The 21,856-nt window shown below is 47.7% G+C and overlaps 1 protein-coding gene across 1 annotated transcript in view; it reads left to right on the forward strand.

Annotated features, from left to right (window-relative positions):
* Nucleotides 1–709: 709 nt before the first annotated feature.
* The window catches only part of LOC145360934 (zona pellucida sperm-binding protein 3-like), a 41,552-nt gene continuing 20,405 nt past the window's right edge, over nt 710–21,856 (forward strand). Inside the window, exon 1 of the mRNA XM_080216440.1 lies at nt 710–805. Within this exon, the coding sequence (XP_080072566.1) occupies nt 710–805 (96 nt within the window). The remainder of the gene's footprint in view (nt 806–21,856) is intronic.

The following is a 21,856-nucleotide window of genomic DNA, read 5'->3' on the forward strand; positions in this document are numbered from 1 at the left end:
GACAGAGTGAATAGTCAGATGCTGTTCCCTAGGGTAGAAAAGCTAAGTTCTAGGCGACATCGGTTTAAGGTGTGTGGGGAAAAGTTTTGAGGAGATGTTACACAGAGGGTGGTGAATGTCTGGATCGGGCTGCCTGGGGAGGGGGTGGGGGCAGGAACGATAGTGGCATTTAAGGGGCAATTAGATGGAGACAAGAACAGGATGGGAATAGAAGGATACGGACTCTGTAAGTGCGTACGGTTTTAGTTTAGGCAGGCATCATGATCCGCACAGGCTTGGAGGGCCGAAGGGCCTGTTCCTGTGCTGTACTTTATCCTTTGTTCTTTTATCAATTGAAATACTTAAACAAGATGAGATACAACTCTTTAACTGCGAGCGATTTCTATTAGTTCCAATTTAAGCAATATTCCTCTCATAGACTGAAACTCTCCTTCAAAATCAGTTGGAGAAACAGACAGGTTTAGGTGAATTACTGATTCTCCAGCCTCTTCATCCCTCTGGGCAGAGATACAGAGAGACACATGTCTTCAGACCCTCAGACAGCAGCCTCCAGAGGATGACCTCTCTTCACACAGCAGAACTCCAGAGAGAGAGAGAGAGAGAAGCACTATCACCCCCACCCCACTCCCACCACCAGCCCCCGGAGGGTCTCCCACATCCTTGCAGTCTGCTGTGCTCTCAACAACTTGTGCTACAGAGGGGAGACCAGATGGGCCTGGAGGAGATGGAAGAGCTTCACATCTCCTTGGCTGAGGAAAATGTTGAGGAGGGCTGTGAGGGTGACCGCGCAGAGGAGGAGGTGGATGTAGCCTAGGAAATGGACAGGACCCGACTGGGCCAAAGCGCTAGGAATGGTCTCATTGTGTCTCGCTTCAGGACAAGGAGCGACTCGCTCTCTCACCATGGACACCAACATCTCACCAGTGAGGTGGTGCCAGTAATGTGCTCCCAGGCTGTTGCCTGGTGTCACGGACAGGGCACTGAAGCTATTGGTCAGAACCTGTGGGTGATGAGTTGCATTGAGGACAGAGCGATGCTCCTCTCACCCTCAGCAATGTGTCTCACTCCGGCCTGACAGAGAGCCTCACATGTCCTACCATCGAATGGGCTTATTATAGGATTCAGAAATGTGGATACACAGCGTTTACTCCAGGCCCCACCCACATCAGGGAGCCGGGTGTTCATTATCCAACTCACAGCCGAGGTGGGCAGCACCTCGACAGCCCCTGGCCTTGAGCTCACTGGAGGACAGTATTAGATATAAGAGGGGTTTGCTTTGATGGAGGGAGGGGTGGGTAGGGATCCTGTGGAGAGGGGTGGGTGGTGGTGGGTTGGGGGGGGTGGTGTTCGCTCTTCCATGCCGGCAGCAGTGCCTCCTTGCTGCATCGCTGGTGTGGGCACTGCCACCCTCACACTCCACTGAGATGAGGCACTGGGTCAGCAGAAACAGACAAGGTGGAGGCTCGGTGGGTGAATATTCGATCCAATGGTGACCGATCCACACTGGTGCCGATATTCACCCATTAAGTGCCGACACTTTCTGAATCTTCCACATCCTTCCACTCCATCGAGATCCCTCCCCAGGATCCACCTCCAGCCCAGGTGGAGGGGACTTCCATGCCCTGTTGTGTGAGTTGACCTTGGAGGGTGTCCTGTGGGATGGGGAGGGGAGGGGGGAGGGGAGTGGGGGTTGGGGGGGGGGGGTGGGGGTGGGGGGAATGTCCTTGAGGGTGCTTGTGGGTCCGAACCTGCTCTCGGGCAGCACGGATGTTTGACTGCTGCCCTCCCTGGAGGTGTGTGAGTGGCAGGGAGGGGTGGGGTGGGGGGTGTCAGAGAGTTGGATGCCCCTCGTGTCCCCGGCAGGCAGTGGCGGATTAACCATTAGGCTGAGCAGGCTTAAGCCTCGGGGCCCGGAGGGAGGGGGTGGGGGGGGGCACGGGAGGGGGAAGGAAAAAAATTGGTTTCCCCCTTTTAAGGGTGAATAAATTTTCATAACTATAGCCCGTGGGTGAATTAATATAACAAATACCTATAAATAGAGAAGCTTCACCCCCAGACTTGTACTACATGCAAATAAATACAAAATAAATGCAACAAAGAGTTTATTGTCACGCTATAACATGTGATACATACTTACGGTGCACATTGAATCAAACACGCTTCGATCTGTTGATTTACACGCTGTCATCAACACTTTTATAAACCAAAACACGGAAGATTTTTAAAGTACAAATGTAAAGAAAATGAGAAATAAATGAATAAAAGGGATGGAATTGATTGATATAACTTTATGAGATTATACATGTGGTACATTATATATAGTACAAGGATATAAGTTATCTAACGTCACTTTATTCTATTCAATGAAGGGTGGGTCAGGGGGCAGGGGGGAAAGGTCAGGGGGCCTTACTAAAGCTCAGCCGAGGGCTCTGGGTGGGAGTTAATCCAGCAGGAGGGCCCCGGGCTGGACTCCTGCTGATCCTCTTCCCTTCAGGCTCTCAGGGGAGGGAGGGGCAGCTGGAGTCAGACCCCAACATCCCCTGGTGCTGACACTTGTGGGTCCCCACGTCCTCCACCCTGGACACGGACCTCATGACCTGAGCCACGGTGCGGACACCCCCTCACTCCCCTCCCCCAGTCCCTTCACCCCCTGGGACACCCCCTCACTCCCCTCCCCCAGTCCCTTCACCCCCTGGGACACCCCCTCACTCCCCTCCCCGAGTCCCTTCACCCCCTGGGACACCCCCTCACTCCCCTCCCCCAGTCCCTTCACCCCCTGGGACTCCCCCTCACTTCCTCCCCCAGTCCCTTCACCCACTGGGACACCCCCTCACTCCCCTCCCCCAGTCCCTTCACCTCCTGGGACACCCCCTCACTCCCCTCCCCCAGTCCCTTCACACCCTGGGACACCCCCTCACTCCCCTCCCCCAGTCCCTTCACCCACTGGGACGCCCCCTCACTCCCCTCCCCCAGTCCCTTCACCTCCTGGGACACCCCCTCACTCCCCTCCCCCAGTCCCTTCACCTCCTGGGACACCCCCTCACTCCCCTCCCCCAGTCCCTTCACACCCTGGGACACCCCCTCACTCCCCTCCCCCAGTCCCTTCACCTCCTGGGACACCCCCTCACTCCCCTCCCCCAGTCCCTTCACACCCTGGGACACCCCCTCACTCCCCTCCCCCAGTCCCTTCACCCACTGGGACACCCCCTCACTCCCCTCCCCCAGTCCCTTCACCCCCTGGGACACCCCCTCACTCCCCTCCCCAAGTCCCTTCACCCCCTGGGACACCCCCTCACTCCCCTACCCCAGTCCCATTACCTCTTGGGACACCCTCCTCACTCCCCCTCCCCTCAATTCTGGGCCCTCTCTCCCCTGCACAGTCAGGGTTTACACAGGGACTGGCTCGATAGATTCCTGATGTCTCCCTGAGCCTTCTCCTGAATTTCCTGGAACACCAGGAGTTGCTTCTCTCCAGCGATGTGTCACCAAAACCCCTCCAGCCTGAGCAAGGGAGCCTGGACAGAGATGACGGGAGTGGGGGGAAGGGGGGGAGGTGAGTGGCTGTGCGGACCACCCAGGTTCCAGCATCCAGAGGCACAAGGGGGTGAAGGAGCCCCTTCACTCCGCCAGGAAAAGTGGCAGGATGGCATTGCAGCAACACTCTCCAATATGGACATCAAGCAATGAGGCTGTGTGAGTGAGAGAGGGACTGACTGCTGGGCTGAATGTGTCATCAACCTCAGAAACACACGGCACTGAAGCCAAACCCTGTGAGGGTTCTGCTTGAGAAAATGATTGGGGAACGATCCCCAATTCACAGCCCAGTATGTGGCCAGTGGATGCAGAGACACAAGGGGATTGGGTGTGACTTAATGTGTCAATAAATGTCCCCATTATCCTGAAGCAGAGGGGTGTGTGTGTGTGTGTGTGTGTGTGTGTGTGTGTGTTTATGTGTGTGTGTGTGCGTGCGTGTGTGTGTGTGTGTGTGTCTGTGTGTGTGTGTGTGTGTGTGTGTATGCGTGTGTGTGTGTGTGTCTGTGTGTGTGCGTGTGTGTGTGCGTGTGTGCGTGTGTGTGTCTCTGTGTGTATGTGTGTGTGTGTGTGTGTCTGTGTGTGTGTGTGTGCATGAATGAGAGAGAGAGTGAAGGAGAGAAGGAGGGAGGGAGGAGGAGAGGGAGGGAGGGATCGAGGGGCGGACATATGGATGGATGGGGCCGGACAGCTGCAGCTGTGCCAGATGTGGAGGTCCTGGGGCCAGATGAGGAGGAAGTGATGGAGAACAGCGGTCAGTAGACAAAGTTAAAGTTGTCACAGACAAGATGGAGTCAAAGACAGCAGCCGCCTCTCTCTCAGACACTGATGTCACATCAAGATGTAATGTGAGGAAAAGAGAATGAAGGTGTGAAGAGGCACAAAGTTGGTCTGGCTGTTGAAGCATTGCACACTTATTCACCCACAGCTGTGGGGGGTAAACGTCTGCTTTGCCCTTCTGGCTGGAAGAGGATGTGGCTTTAAAAATTGTTGTGGGGGTGGCAGGGACGAGGCTGGTGGAGGTGGCGACCATCCTGGCATCTGAGTGGTTTCCTGCTGATGGGATCCTCATTCTGTGTCTCATTCCTGCACAAAATCAGATCAAATCAAATGGTGTCTGACCTCCCTGGCACATCTCTCCATGAGCCTCACACCTCTGGGACATTCCTGGCCTCTTCCTCAGAATCCTCACCATCATCCTCAGTGTCTGAGTGTGTCTCCTCTATGTCTTCACCTGGGACTTCCTCTCCTCATTACAAAGCCCCGTTTTGAAACGTACATCCCTCAATTCACCCTCAGACACTGTTAGCCTGCCCTCTGTTAAGCTGCATCTCTCCCTCTGAGTGTGGACCTTCCCTTTGTGGCATAACTGTCCCCCCTTAGACATTCAGGACCCGTTATCTGACAGGACGCTCCCGTCCTATCGGCCAGACAACGTCTGCATTCTGACTCCTTTTCCTCCAAACCACCCACCAATCAGTTTATTGCCCTTCCCCACTCATAATACATTGTCTAAACGCACTTTAGCAAGGCCTTTGACAAGGTCCCGCATGGTGGGTTGCTGCAGAAGGTAAAATCTCACAGGGTCCAGGGGAAGGTAGCCAACTGGATCCAAAATTGGATTGAGACAGAAGACAGCAGGTGGTTGTAGAGGTTGTTTTTGAAACTGGAGACCCGTGACCAGCGGTGTGCCTCAGGGATCGGTGCTGGGACCACTGCTATTTGTCATTTATATGAATGATTTGGATGAGAATTTAGGAGACATGGTTAGTAAGTTTGCAGATGACACCAAGCTTCGTGGCATAGTGGACAGTAAATAAGGCTATCCAGGATTCCAACGGGATCTTAATAAATTGGTGGGTACAATTTTGTCTTTTAAAAAGCATTTAGATAGTTATACGGGTAGGTTTGGTATTGAGGGACATGGCCAAACGGGGGCATTTAGAACTAGCTTAATAGTAAAAGCTGGGACAGCATGAAGAAGTTGGGCCAAAGGGCCTGCTTCCACGCTGTAAACCTTTATGACTCTTACCAACAAGAACAAGTCCATGTCAGTGAACATTCTCCTCACCCCTCCCTCTTTGCCTCAGAGACCCCCACCCACCACTTATCCAAACTGACCACTTCACCTGGTGCTGCTCAGCTTTACCCTAAGCCGAGCAGCATGAGTTTGTTGTTTGCTGCTGACCTCACCTTGATGGTCAGACTTATTGTGGAAAAGTTGTAATTTAATGAATGTGCATGAGATTCACAAGTACGGAAATGATTTTCCCATCAGCAGACACCGTGAGTACCGTCTGCCACTGAACTGCCGCTAATGTAATCCAATAAACGCATCCCGCCATCAGGAAAGGGAGATTTCAGTTCCTGTCCGATTAAGTCACCCTGTCAGCCACATTCCCTTTCCTGATGGTCCAAATAAATTCAAACCAATATTGTGCTATTGAGCAAACATTCTTAATCTCAGGGAATCACTTCTTTTCATCATTCAATAATCGCGCAATTTTAATAAAGGGATATTTAAACACACTCATCAACTGCTCTCTGAACTTAGCCTGAACCACCACGTAAATATAAGTGTTTGTACAGCAGCTCAGGAGCTGCAGCATGAAGCCAAATTCAATAACAATTAGATGCATGTCTACGGATCGATATCGCAACAACCACATGCGGTACCATATGGAATATACCATAAATGTTGACCACAACAGGATGAAATTTGCTGAGAGAGTAAAGAGCAAAATGATGGATTTCCTTCGCTTCTCCATCTCTGGATCTCCGGGACTCTCCCCAATGCTGTGATTTCGCAGTCTCTTGCGAGCTCTGTTGCTCACTAAAATGTGCTTCACCGTGAAAATGTTGAACAGCAGAATCAGGACAAATGGTACAAATGGGGTCAGAATGTGGTGGAGGAACTCGATCGAAACCCAGACGTCAGAAAACCGAACAGACTCCGGTACAAAACAAAAGAAGGGGGAGTTGAACAGCAAATACCGACCGGTGTATATAAAATACCACATCGTGTTCTTTAAACAGCTCAGCACACTCACGGTTCCCAGGGCCACAGCCGCCATTTTCTCGGTACAATATTTCTTTCTCAGATTCTCACCACAAATAGCCACAAATCGATCAAAGGTGAACGCGACAGTGAACCAGACGGAACAGTCAGTGGCTGCATGAAGCAGCACACCGTGGATATTACACACTGGGACATCGTCCAGGAAAGTAAACTGTTCCCAAAAAACAATTGGAATCTGTCTCAATACCACATCCAAGATGATTACCAGGAGATCTCTCGTCGCCATGGCCACGAGGTAACGCGTTACACATTTGGAGAGACCGCACTTCCCCTGAGCTAGGACCCCGATCATCACTGAGTTCACTGTGTGGATGGGGAATAAATAGGAAAATTGTCCATCATTATGCAAGCAAGCCTATCAGATTCATTCAGGACATTGAGGTTTTGAAATGTATTTTTGGTTGGGTAAAATAGTTGGGTATGAAGGAGTGATATTTCAAATGGTGAAGTGAGGTTGAGCAGTAGAGAGGTGCAGGGAGGGAAGTCCACAGCTCGATGGTCTGGACACTCACAGTTTGATTCAAGTGTTGCTTCCTGTCACGGTTGAGGTGTGACAGAAACTATCTGTACAGATATTTATTCATCAGCTGGGATACTTAATAAAGACAATTTTTTCAGTTCTTTTCAAAATGGACATTAGCCAACCTGAAAAAAGAATCTGCAGCTGGTCACCTGATGCCTTGCCTGAGTTTCAACATAACGATGGCTACACGGACACTCAGCCTGATCCAAGCACCTTCAAACATAGACAATTCTTCACAGGTCGCAATCTCCCAGAATGGTGCAAATGGCCACAACATTAGTGACTCCAACCGGTTTGGAAAAGAGAGCCTGTTTACTGACTCGTGACCAGTGTCTCCGACAGCAAAGAACTCCTGACTCAATTAAACCTCAAGATTCCGGTCACCCTGCGTCCAACATTGAGCAGCTCCATCAAATGACCACCTCTGAAAGGTGCTGTTGTGTTGTTTGTTGGAACTGAATTCCAGCAATTCCTGTCTCATCTGGAATATGAGCAGAACTCCAGGCAATGGCCTGTGCTGTCTATCACCAAGCTGGTGGCAGCAGAGGGAACTCCAACCCTTTTCAAACCTGCTGACTGCTGGAATATTGGAACTCAGACCTACAGACTTACTCATTCTATGTACCTTCTTCCGTCATGGAGGATGGAAGACAAAGAACTCAACAACCAGTCAACTTCCCCTCAGAAGGAACATTCCTATTGACTCACGATTCCTGACTCTGGACACGTACAAAACCCGTCCTTGTATTTCACTCTGGCTGTGTCCTGAACCCGCTTTCTCTTTCCCTATCCCCCATTGATTGTGTGAGTGTAAGAAGAGGTGAATGTTGTGAAACCTCTCCCTCGTATGTTTGTGGAAAATTAAACCATGCTTTATATTTTAATCTCAGCTGGAGTTTTCTGTGCAAGTGGTGAACAGAGGAATGTTTCCAAATTTGTGATTGCAACTGAAGTCAACAGCTTCAGTCTTCTCAAAACTTAAACAAAAACAAGAGTGAGGCAGCTGGAGTTAGAGACTTACCCGGGATACCAACAATAGCGAGGACAGGGTAATAACCTGCTTGAATCACAAAAATTAGCCCATAAATTCGCCATGTTAATGTCATCCAATCAGTCTCCCAAACAAGATAGTTAAGTCCATCAGTTAAACTCCGATCCATTGTTGTAATATTCCGATCTTTTATTCCCAGATTCTGATCCATTGTTGTAACATTTCAATTCATTATTCCCAGATTCCGATCTCTCCTCTCCCGCTCTGTAGAGTCACTGCTCCCTGTTATTGCTGGGGGTGGTTGAAATGATTCTCACTGAAATGATTCCCTTATTATTAGAAGAGGGAGCCCCCGAGTGACACATTTAGTATCCATGGGGAGTGACATTAATTACAGTCACTAAACAAACAGGTTCAGTCACCCCTGGATGGTTTGAAGGTATGAGGAAAGATGGAATTAACTCAGGTGTTTTCTCTGGAAAAACTGAGGCTGAGGGGGGACCTGACGGAGGTCAACAAAATCATGAGAAGCAGAGATTGGGTGGATAGTCAGAGGCTTTTTCCAAGGGTGGAAGAATCAACTACAAGAGGGCACAAGTCCGAGGTGAGGGGGTGAAGTTTCCAGAAGATGTGTAGAGGAAGTTTTTCACACAGAGAGTGATGGGTGCCTGGAACTCGCTGCTGGAGAAGGTGGTGGAATCAGGCACATTAGCAACATTCAAGGCGTATCTTGTAGACACATGAACGGGAGGTGAACAGAGAGATAGAAACTGCACATGGGAAACAAGTAATGGTCTAAATCAGGATGACTAATTGCTGCAGACTCGGTGGGCCAAAGGGCTTGTTCCTGTATTGTTCTTAGTTCCAATCCAACACTTTTTCTCCCAGAGTAAAATGGAACATTTCCCCGGTCCGTTCCACACCAGGAACTTTTATTTTTCACCATAGTCTTTTATGTGGCACTTTATTAAATACCTTCAGGAAACCTAAGTACTGCACATCCACTGGTTCCCCTTCATTCACGGCACATTTTACTTCTTCAAACAACTTCAATAAATTGTTTAACGTTGGGTGGGATTTTCTGGTCACTTGGGCTGGTGGGTTCTTATCGTTCTGCCGACAGTGAATCCCATCCATGGGTTTCGCAGAGGCGAGGGGTGTGTTCAATGAGAAACCACGATGGGGTCAGAAGATTTTGATTTGATTTCTTATTGTCACATGTATTGCTTTACAGTGAAAAGCATTGTTTCTTGCATGCGATACAGACAAAGCATACAGTTCATTCAGAAAGAAAGGAGATAGCCAGAATGTAATGTTACTGTCATAGATAGGGTTTAGAGAAAGATCAACTTGTGAGGTAGGTCTATTTAAAAGCCTGATGGCAGCAGGGAAGAAGCTGTTCTTAGGCCAGTTGGTACGTGACCTTCGAATTTTGTATCTGTCTCGCGTTGGAAGAAGTTAGAAGAGAGCATGTCTGAGTTGTACATGTCCTTTATTATGCTGGCTGCTTTTCCAAGATAGCCGGAAGTGTTGACAGAGTGATTGGATAGGAGACTGGTTTGTGTGATGGATTGGTCTACGTTCATGACCCTTTGTAAGTTTTTGCGGTCTTGGACAGAGTAGGAGCCACACCAAGCTGTGATACAACCAGAAAGAATGCTCTCTGTGGAACATCTGTGAAAGTTGGTGACAGTTGTAGAGGACATGCCAAATTTCCTTCGTCACCTGAGAAAGTCGAGGCATTGGTGGGTTTTCTGAACGATGGTGTTGACACGGAGGGATCGGGACAGGTTGTTGGTGATGTGGCCATCGAGAAATTTGATGCTGTCGTCCATTTCCAGTTCATCCCCGGTGATATAGACAGGGGCATGACCTCCATTATGCTTCCTGAAGTCGATGATGATCTCCTTTGTTTTGTTGACACTGAGGGAGAGATTATTGTCATTGCACCAGTTCACCAGATTCTCGATCTGATTTCTGTCCTATCTCATCATTGTTTGAGATCTGACCCACTACGGTGGTGCCATCAGCAAACTGAAAAATGGAGTTGGAGGGGAATTTGGCCTCACAGCCATAGGTGGATAAGGAGTCTAGTAAGGGGCTGAGGACACAGCCATGTGGGGGACCTGTGTTGTGGATGATCATGGAGGAGGTATCGTTGTGTATCTTTACTGATTGTATCGTAGTTGGTGCCAGTGGAAGCAGCAAGTGGGAAGGAGACATTGAAGGATGAAGTAGGTGAGTGACATGATGGCAGCAGAGTTTAATGTGGGACAATGTGTTGGAAAGTGAAAAGTGGGTCAATGTCCCCTCACTCACCTTGACCAGTTTGCAGTGGCCCTTTTGAACTCAGGTACGTTACGCAGTGAGTTCCACAAAGGGTGACAAGTATCAGGTGAAGGTCCAACACTACGGTATTGAACACTTCAGAATATTGAATGTGATGATCAGCCAGGATCAAAATGAATGGAGGAACAGCCTCAAAGGGCCGAATGGCCCACTCCTGCTTCTAGTTTCTGTGTTTCCATATCAAGGATTTCATCAAAACAGAAAAAGATAAAGAATTGATGTGAAATGGTGTTAAAGAGTGGAGGAGATAGGGCTTGAGGATTGATCCAGTTCCACAGAGAATGGGATTGGAAAGGTACAACAGGAGTAGGTGGGACAACTCTAGATAAGGAAGGAATATGGACAAAGAGAGGAAAAGACTTTGGACACTGACTAGAACTTTCTATTGAGTTTACTGTATTCAATGCTCACAATGTGCTCTGCTCTACATTGTGACAAAATTTCTCTCCTCCACCCCCTGAACTGATTCCATTTTGAAATTTGCTGATGGCCCTGCTGTACTGGGTTAGACCTCAAACCATGAGTGCACTGGAAAGGAAATTGGTGAGAGAGTCGTAGCAATGTCAGTAAAACTGAGGAGAGAGTCATCAACTTGAAGCCTAGTGGAGGACAGGCCCCGTCTCCATCAACAGGAATCAAGTACGAATGGTCAAGAACTTCAATTTCTCGGTGTTCAGATCCAGTCTCCTCCCCCCGACTTTGGGGCAGAGAATTCCATTCTGAAAGAAGGAATTTCTACACAGTTTAAATGGCCAACCCTTTATTTTGGAGCTATGTCATCTTGTTCGAGACTCTCCCACTAGTGAAAACATCTATCTGCCCTGTCGAGCCCCCTCAGCATCTTCTATGTTTGAATAAGGTCACCCCTCATTCCTCCAAAATCCCAAGGAATACAGACCCAGACTATTTAGTCTCTCTGGGTAAGACAACCCTCTCCCAAGAATTTAGCCTGGTGAATCTGGTTTGGACTGCCTCCAATGTTACACTTTTTTTAGGAAAGATAACCAGAATTGTAAGTAGGATTCCAGATGAGGCCTCACGAACACCCTGTAAAATTGTAACAAAACCTCCCTATTTTTAAACTCCAACCCTTTGCAATAATGGCCAAAATGTTGGACTTGCCTGCTGGCTTTTTGATTCAAGCACTCGAACACCCAGATCCCTCTGTACTTCACTCGCCTGCAGAGTCTCTCCAATCTGCCTTTCCCTTCCTCCTACTGAAGTTCATGACCTCACACTTCCCCACACGAAATTCCTTTTGCCAGGTTTTTACCCAGTCACCCAATCTATCTCTATCCTGCTGCAGCATCACAATCTCATCACAACCTGCCTGATCTTATCAGCAAATTTGGACACCTCACAATCTGTTCCTTCCTCTGGGTCATTAATGCAAATAGTCAACAATTGTGGGCCAAGAATTGATCCCTGTGATACTCCACTGGTTATATCTTTCCACTCTGAAAAGGACCCATTTATTCCAACTCTGTTTTCTATGTGACAGCCAGTTTTCAATCCATGCTAACATACTCTCTTCAATCACTTGGCCATTTACTTTTGTGCACCAGCATCTTATGTGGCACCTTGCTGAATGCCTTTTGGAAATCTCAATACACTACATCTGCAGGTTCCCCTTGATCTATTCTCCCTGTTAAAGAACAACACAGCACGGGAAACAGGCCCTTTGGCCCAACGAGCCTGTGCCACCATTTTAACAATGTGCTTTCCTCCTCCACCTTTGCCCCATGTCTATGCTTATGGTGCCCCCATTGGAAACCAGATCAAGGGGGGAATAGTTTAGGGACAATTTGTTACACCAATCAGCCTAAGAGCACACCTTTGGGGTGTGGGAGGAAACCGGAGCACCTGGAGGAAACCCACTCAACCACAGGGAGGATGGGCAAACTCCCACAGACACTGGCCCAAATCCATGTGTCTGCACAGCAATCAGTGATAGTCACTGAGCTGTCGTGGTGCCCGTCTGCTGGTCCAGATTAAGCGTACACAAGCGTACTAGGCTACTCTCAAAGCATCCAAGAACAGCCCACGTACGACCCACCGCGTGCATGCCCCTCGTTAGACAACAAGGTGGACCGACACACCTGCGGAGTAAAAGAGAAAAACATCAACACGTGGAACAGTTGATTTCCAGGAACGTCCTGAGGCTCTGATCCTGATTTAAAACAGTCTCCTATAACCCTCCATCCCGATTTCACTCATGTGTCTATCAAAGTAAACCTTAAACAAGTCCAGCGTGCCTGCCTCCACCACCTTACTTGGCAGTGTATTCCACACCCCCACAACCCTCTGTGCGAATAACCTCCCTCTAGCATCCGAATTATACCTCTCCCCCCTCACCTTAAGCCCGTGGCCCCTCGTGATATTTGTCTTCAATCTCGGGAAAAGCCTGCCACTGTTTACTCTATCGAGACCCTTCATTATCTTATACACCTCTATTAGCTCCCCCCTCAATCTCCGTCTTTCGAAGGAGAACAGCCCCAATTTACCCAGTCTTTCCTCATAACCCAGTCATTCCATACCAGGCAGCACCCTGGTAAACCTCCTCTGCACTCTCTCCAGGGTCTTCACGTCCTTCCGGTAGTAAGGTGACCAGAACTGGATGCAGTACTCCAAATGTGGTCTAACCAACGTTCCGTACAACTGCAACGTTAGGCGCCAGCTCTTGTATTCCTTCCTATAAAGGCTCGCATACCCTAAGCTTTCTTTGCAACCTTCTCTACCTGTGTTGCCACCTTCAAAGGCTTGTGCACTTGCACTCCCAGATCCCTCTGCATTTCTATACTCTTAATAGGTCTACCCTTTATCATATAACTCCCCTCTACATTATTCCTTCCAAAATGCATCATCTCGCATTTATCAGGATTAAATTCCATCTGCCACATCCTCAAAGAATTTCAACAAATTTGTAAAGCATGATATACCTTTCATGAAAGCATGTTGACTAAGTTTGCTTCTACTCATGTTTGCTAAATGATAAGCTCTTTCCGCTTTGATTATTGACTCCAGCATCTTGCCTATGATAGATGTTCAATAACTGGCCTCGCGCTCCCTGCCTTCTGTCTTTCTCCCTTTTTTGAACAAGGCAGTCACGGTTGTGATTTCCAATTTCCTGGTACCTTCCAGAATTTAGAAAGTGATGCAAATTTTTAACCAATGGGCCCACTATTCCTGCAGCTGCTTCCATTAAACCCTAGTGTACAGTTCATCGGGTCCTGGCAACTTGTCTGCCTTGAGACCCTTGGGTTTCTCTAATACTCTATCCCTTGCGATTGGGATTTTTGTAAGGATCTTCCTTGGTGAAGACTGATTTATTCAGCATATCGGCCATTTCATTGTTTGCTATTATCAATTCACCGCCTTGTTCAGTTCAGGTCCCACATTTCCCTTAGCCTGGCCATCTCCTATTTCTGAATCAACTCGAACTGCTTCTCATGCTGCAAGTAAGTTTCCTCTTTCCTCTCTTCTAATGAGCTTTTTTGATTTTAGTTTTAAGTGTTCATCTTAATATTTCTTCAATGTTGAGGTTTCCACTCCTGCCACCCTTTCAGACACTGCACATTCCCACCATCCTATGGGTGATGAAGGTTTTGTCTAAATTCCCTGACCTTCATTGGAAAGGTTTGTGGAAGAGCAAATGTGCCACAAAGCTTTAGAACCCCCTTAGTTAACGATGTGATCCTGAGCTCAGCCTCTTCCTTTCTTTGGTCTCCATTAATTTGTTACTTTACTTGCTACTCACGGTAGAGGGAACACTGTTCCAGAACTTTCCAGCAGAGCATGGGGCAAGGAAGGATTCTTCTGAAGTTGGTTATACGGGAAATCTTTGTTTTAACTGGTGCTTTGGATGGTGGTGGTTGCTACGGGGAAAATTATACATTTAAAAAGCATCCGGACACAGAGAGAGAGAGAGGCGTACATCACAGAAATGTAGATTGACAGGATTTTAGATGGAGGAGCCATCTCTTGCTGATGTGACACTAAACATATTGATGTAAATGAGGAATAACAAGAGAGAATCATAGAATCCTACAGTGAGGAAGGAGGCCATTTAGCCCATCGAGCCTACACCAACTACAATCCCTCACAGACCCTATCCCCATAACCCCATGCATTGACCCTCGTCGTCCCCCTGACACTACGGGGCAATTTACCACGGCCAATCCACCTAACCTGCACATCTTTGGGTTGTGGGAGGAAACCGGAGCACCCAGTGGAAACCCACGCAGTCACAGGGAAAATGTGCCAACTCCATACAGACAGTGACCCAAGGCCTGAATTGAACCCGGGTCCCTGGCGCTGTGAGGCTGCAGGGCTAACCACTGTGCCACTGTGCTGACACTGATGTGGCCATTCAATCTCCCCACTTCCACAGAACATAGAACATTACAGCACAGTACAGGCCCTTCGGCCCACGATGTTGCACCGACTTGTGAAACCAATCTAAAGCCCATCTAACCTACACTATTCCAATATCAATATGTTGCACCCATCACATCCATACCTACCAGGCCATAGAACTATCTGTAACTCCCATTCTCATTAAAGCCCATGTACTCATTCAGAAGTCTTCTAAAAGACCCCAGCGAGTTCGCCTCTACCACCAACGACAGCACCGAGTCCACTCACTCAGCACCATCTGAGTGAAAAACTTACCCTGAACATCTCATCTGTACTTGCTCCCCAGCACCGTAAACCTGTGTCCTCTTGTAGTGACCATTTCAGCCCTGGGAAATAGCCTCCGAGAATCCACCCTATCTATTCCTCTCAACACTTTATAAACCTCTATCAGGTCGCCTCTCAACCTTCGTCTCTCCAGGGAGAAGAGACCAAGCACCCTCAACCTATCTTCATAAGGCATGCCTCCCAATCCAGGCAACATCCTTGTAAATCTCCTCTACACCCTCTCAATAGTTTCCACAACCTTCCTGTAGTGAGGCGACCAGAACTGTGCACAGTACTCCAAGTGGGGCCTGACAAGGGTCTTATAAAGTTGCAGCATTACCTCCCGACTCCGAAACTCAATCCCTCGATTAATGAAGGCCAGTACACCATACGCCTTCTTGACCACATCCTCCACCTGCGAGGCCTTCTGCTCCTCAACACTGCTAAGACTCCTACCCTTGATATTGTATTCCTTCACCCTATTGGACCTGCCAAAATGGACCACTACACATTTATCCACGTTGAAGTCCATCTGCCACTTCTCCGCCCAGTCTTGCATCCTATCTATGTCTCGCTGCAACTTCTGACATCCCTCCAGACGATCCACAACATCACCAACCTTTGTGTCGTCGGCGAACTTACTAACCCATCCCTCCACTTCCTCATCCAGGTCATTTATGAAACAGCAAGGGTCCTAGAACAGATCCCTGGGGCACTCCAGTGGTGACCGACCTCCATGCAGAAAAAGACCCATCCCCAACCACTCTCTGCCTTCTGCAGGCAAGCCAGTTCTGGATCCAAAAGGCCAAAGCCCCTTGGATCCCATGCCTTCTCATCTTCTCAAGAAGTCTTGCATGGGGGATGTTATCAAATGCCTTGCTGAAGTCCATGTAAACCACATCCACTGCTCTTCCTTCGTCACTGTGTTCAGTCACATTCTCAATGAACTCAACTAGGCTCCTAAGGCACGACCTGCCCTTGACAAAACCATGCTGACTATTTCTGATCATTCTAAACTTCTCCAAATGCTCATAAATCTTGTCTCTCAGAATCCTCTCCATCAACTTACCAACCACTGATGTTAGACACACCGCTCGGTAATTTCCCGGGCTATCCCTGTTCCCTTTCTTGAAAATAGGAACCACATCCGCAATCCTCCAATCCTCCGGAACCTCTCCTGTCTCCATTGACGACGCAAAAGATCATTGCCAGGGGCTCTGCAATCACTTCCCTCACCTCCCACAGTAACCTGGGGTACATCCCATCCGGTCCTGGTGACTTATCTATCTTGTTAGAATTTAAAAGTTCCAACACATCCTCTTTCTTAACGTCCACACACGCAATCTTTTCAGTCTGCCGCAAACCTGTAGTACAACCTCCCAGATCACTTTCCACCGTGAATACCGAGGCAAAGTACTCATTAAGCACCTCTGTCATTTCTTCTGGTTCCACACAGACATTTCCCCCTTCACCTTTTATCGGTCCAATCCCTTCTCTTGTCATCCTTTTACTCTTCACATATTTGTAGAAGGCCTTGGGATTCTCCATAATCTTACCCACCAAGGCCTTCTCATGACCCCTTCTGGCTCTTATTTATATATAATTTATAATTATTTATCATATAATAATTGTTATAATTTTTATTAATTATATAATAATTATATTATAATTTAATAATTATTTATACATATAAATAATTTGCAGGAAAATGTAACTGGTTTGTTTGGTAAGTTTGCAGACAGCACAAAGGTTGGTGGATTTGCGGATCGCGATGAGGACCATCAGAGGATACAGCAGGATATCGATTAGTTGGAGACTTGGGTAGAGATGGGGCAGATGGAGTTTAATCTGGACAAATGTGAGGGAATGCATTTTGGAAGGTCTAATACAAATAGGAAATATACAGTAAATGGCAGAGTATTGATAGGGAAAGGGATCTGGGTGTACAGGTACACAGGTCACTGAAAGAGGCAATGTAGGTGGAGAAGGTAGTCAAGAAGGCATACGGCATGCTTGCCTTCATCGGCCGGGGCAGTGAGATTAAAAATTGGCAAGTCATGTTGCAGCTTTATAGAACCTTAGTGAGGCCGCATTTGGAATATAGAGTTCAATCCTGGTCACCACACTACCAGAAGGATGTGGAAGCTTTGGAGAGGGTGTAGAAAAGATTTACCAGGATGTTGTCTGGTATGGAGGGCATCAGTTATGAGAACATGGAAGTTGAAGGAAGTTTGTTTGTTCCCACAGGAATGACGGAGGTTCAGGGGTGACCTGATAGAAGTCGACACTGTCAGCCGACAAGGCCTGTGGAGGATCATGTCAATGTTCGGCTGCCCCCCCAGATTCATTCAGATGGAATGCCAGTTCCATGATGGTACGATGGCCAGAGCACTGGACGGCAGAGAAACTTTGAAGGATTTCCCAGTCACCAATGGTGTCAAACACCCAGACTGTTCAGCATGATGTTTACTGCCATGCTGAATGATGTATTCCAGGACAGTGTTGCTGGAATCAGCCTCAAGTACAGAGTACATTACAGGAAAGATGTGGAGGCTTTGGAGAGGGTGCAGAGGAGGTTTACCAGGATGTTGCCTGGTATGGACGGAAGGTCCTATGAGGAGAGACTGAGGGATTTGGGGTTGTTTTCGCTAGAAAGAAGGCAGCTAAGAGGGGATCTTATTGAAACATATAAGATGATTTGAGGTTTAGATAGGCTGGATAGTGATAGCCTTTTCCCTCGGATGGAGAAAGCTGGCACGAGGGGGCATGGCTTTAAATTAAGGGGGGGTAGTTATAGGATGGATGTAAGGGGTAGGTTCATTAACCAGAGGGTGGTGAGGGATTGGAATGCCCTGCCTGCTGCAGTTCTAAATGCGCCTAGTTTGGGGGCGTTTAAGAGATCCGTGGATATGTTTATGGACGAAAAGGGATTGGTTTAGGTTAGTGGGTCATTGTTTTTTTATTGGTCGGCGCAACATCGTGGGCCGAAGGGCCTGTTCTGCGCTGTAGTGTTCTATGTTCTATGTTCTATGAAACTCTTCAACCTGAGGAGACTTCAAGCCATTAGCAAAGTGAAGGAGACTGTTCTGAGACACTTCCTCTTTGCCGATGACTGCGCCCTGTTTACTGGCTCAGAGCCAGAGATACAAGTCAGTATGGACAAATTTTCCACAGCTAGTGACAACTTTGGACTCACCATCAACATTAAAAAGACTGAAGTCATGCACCAGCCTGCTCCTCATGTACCGTACACAGAACCCATAATCACAATCAAAGGACAGAAACTACAGGCAGTGGACCAGTTCACTGATCTTAGCAGCACCCTCTCCCAAGCAGTGACTATTGATACAGAAGTTAACTGCAGAATAGCAAAGGCAAGTTCTGCTTTCGGTCGACTGCACTCCACTGTATGGGAACGTCGAGGAATCAGCTCACAAACAAAACTGAAGGTCTACAGCACCGCGGTACTCACTACCCTCCTGTATGCCTGTGAAATGTGGACTGTCTATCGAAGGCATGCAAGACAGCTCAATCATTTCCACATGACTTGTCTTCGCAGAATATTACACATTAGACGGCAAGACAATGTACCAGACACTGAAGTTCTCTCTGGAGCAAGTCTACCATCAGTCCACACACGGCTGATGAGAGCACAGACCCGGTGGGCAGGTCATGTCATTGTTATTGGACAATAAATTTTCTGAAATTGGATACACAATATGGAAGCAGAGTAAAGTTGCACTCAGAGCCTCCTCACTAAAGGTCACAAGGGAACAGACACAGACTCGCAGGCAAGGACATGCTTTTAGAATGCAAATGAGGGCTTGCACACAAAGGGAACCGGACAGGATGGCACCTACAGGATGGAAATTAAAAAGTACACCCCCATCCAACCAAATCAGCACCTCTGCTCTAATCAAGCAACCCTCTATGGAGAAACCTAAGAATTAGCATAACTAAGGAGGCATCCCTGGCCCCACAAACTTCCTGAGATCAGTCAAACACCCATTGTTCAAACCCCGGAGATTCTAGACCATTAATAAACCCATCAGACAGAAACCATTAACACACACTTAAAAACATCGTTCCAATACTTGAAGACATCGAAACAGGATGGTCAGAGTCGAATACTGGAAACAAAACATTAGTATTTGAATTGTACAATGTATTGAAGATCAGGTATAACTGTAACCCATTGCGGCGGGTCTTTAGAGTGCTTGCGGGACAGGTCGGTCTGTCTGTCCTGACTGCACCTCCGTCGATGTTAAAATAAAGCTGTCCCGCTGTTGAACCTGACCCTGAGTCCGGAGTGATCGTGTCCGCCCACTCGCGCTAACATCATCCGTTTGCTGGACGAGCGCAGATCCAAGCAGCTCCTTTTTGGGGAACTCTCTGCTGGAAGACGCTCGCATGGAGGGCAGAGGAAACATTACAAAAACACACTAAAGTCCTCCTTGAAGTCGCTTGACATAAACACGACCACCTGGAAAAGACTGGCACAAAACCGCCCTACCTGCTGCTGCCTCACCCACAAAGGCTGTCAAGCTTATGAAGCAAGGTGCAGTGCTGAAGCACAACTTAAACACCAGTTGCACAAATCCAGAGCCACCAGCGCAACAACTACAGTGCCCACACAAATCTGCCCAATATGTGCCAGGACATTCCATACCCGAATTGGCCCTGATCAGTCATCTTCGGACACACCGCAACCAGCCTCAATATGACTCATGGTGTCGAGGTCCTGATGGATGAACAACAAGATTGTGAGGCATGGACAAGGTGGACAGTAAGAAGCTTTTTCCCTGGGTGCAAGAGTCACTTACGAGGAAGCAGAGGTTTAAGGTGCCGGGGCAAGGTTTTAAGGAGATATACGAGGCAGATTTTTGACACAGATGGTGGTGGATGCCTGGAACCCATTGCTGGGGGAAGGAATGGAAGCAGATACAACAGTGAGTTTTAAGGGGCGTCTTGAGAAATCCATGAATAGAATGGGAATAGAGGATATGATCTGCGGAAGGGGAGAGGGTTTGAGTTCAGTCGGGCAGCATGGTCGGTACAGGCTTGGAGGGCCAAAGGGCTGTTCCTGCCCTGTAAATTCTTTGTTCTTTGGTTGTTGTTATTTGTTGAACGCTTTCCCTTTCTGTCCGTCCAGTGTCTGCTTAGCTGCATTTTTGAAAATCTCAGAGGGTTCGAATTGAAATATTGAAAACATTGTGTTTGTTTATTCATTGTCAGTAATTTTAATCCCCAGAGAAACTCCTCTCTGTGGATTCCACTCCCACATAAATGTGAGGCTTCTTTCAATGTCCTTCCACAATGCCTCAGTAACCTCGAGTGCTGACTGGTTCACTCTCTGCTGCCAAAGTCCAAACATGCTTCGGGAATTCTCAATAACCTTCCGTGTGCTACACACACTCTGTGAAGTGCAGAAGATATATTATCCCATCATCGCTGCTCTTGGCGTTCCCTGTAAGTGTTGCTGTTAACTCCATGCATCATGTTTAACTGTGGCATTTCTCCTCTGTACTTCCGGATTCCTTTCACTCTTTCAGCTCATTGATGGTCCTGGTAAGTAACATATGCTGAATTAGTGCTGTTGATGGTGAAGAAACATGAAGACAGAGATTTTGTGAGCTAAATCACAATTTGCCATGTTCAGTGTGTTCTATGTATCTGTCTCCATGTGTCACACTGGAACATATCTACCTAATTCTGTTTGTTACACGATCACCTCCTCACTTTGCCAGATGTTTCATTCTTTTACTGAATTGGCGTGGGCATCTGTGTGTTCAGCATTTATTGCCCAATCGTTCTTGCTCTTGGGACAGTGCAGATGAAGCAGCTTTTGCTCTGCTGCTATATTTTGTGATATTGGAACGCCAGCAATTCCAGACTCCACGGACTTTTACTCGGAAACCATGAAGGAACGGCAGTATATTCCCAAGCCAGGACACGGAATAAAATTCTGATGCTTGCTGTACCAGGACATAGCAAGCTTTGATAGTTTAACACATCATTTGGACACAATGCCTGATGTAAAACTGCATGTTGCTATTTGCTCAGTTATGTTTTCAAGACTTTATTTGCATTTCCAAGTCTTTATTCCGCACGCATTTTCAGATGTAGAGCAGCAATGTGACAGAGTTGTGATAAATATGCAGACAAAGAGTTGAACATCAAATCCCTGCCGTGCAAAAGGAGACCACTGAATTTGCACGGATTTGCCGACACAGCTTTTACCCGGCCCCCTCCCTCTCCCCTTCACAACACTTAAGAAGCATTTAGAGGAACACTGCAAACACCATTGCATCCAACACAATGCAGGAAGTGCTGGGAAATGGGACTGGGCTTGTGCGTGCATCATCACACGGGGCACCACATCTAGAAGTAGCACGTTTCACCTCCACGTTTCTGAGTTAGTCTGAAAGTGTAGCGAAATACCCTATCATTTTTCACACAGTAATTGGATAAGTTGTCCATGGATGTTGCCTGATGTGGCTCTGTTGGCAAGGATGCTGAGATTTCTATGTTCCTCTTCCAATAATGCCAACTTTAATCTCCCCTGAACAATCTGCCTCGGCAAAGCTGTTCCCTGGACAAGCTCTGTCTCAATGGAGTGTGGGGAGGAGGAGAGTTTGATGCCCCAGCGCTGAACTGGACTGTGAACCCGTACTGTTTCCACATTTGTGCACTTTCTTCTAAC

Source organism: Carcharhinus amblyrhynchos, chromosome 33 (assembly GCF_965287045.1).
Source record: "Carcharhinus amblyrhynchos chromosome 33, sCarAmb.v2.hapA, whole genome shotgun sequence".
Taxonomy (NCBI): Eukaryota; Metazoa; Chordata; class Chondrichthyes; order Carcharhiniformes; family Carcharhinidae; genus Carcharhinus; species Carcharhinus amblyrhynchos.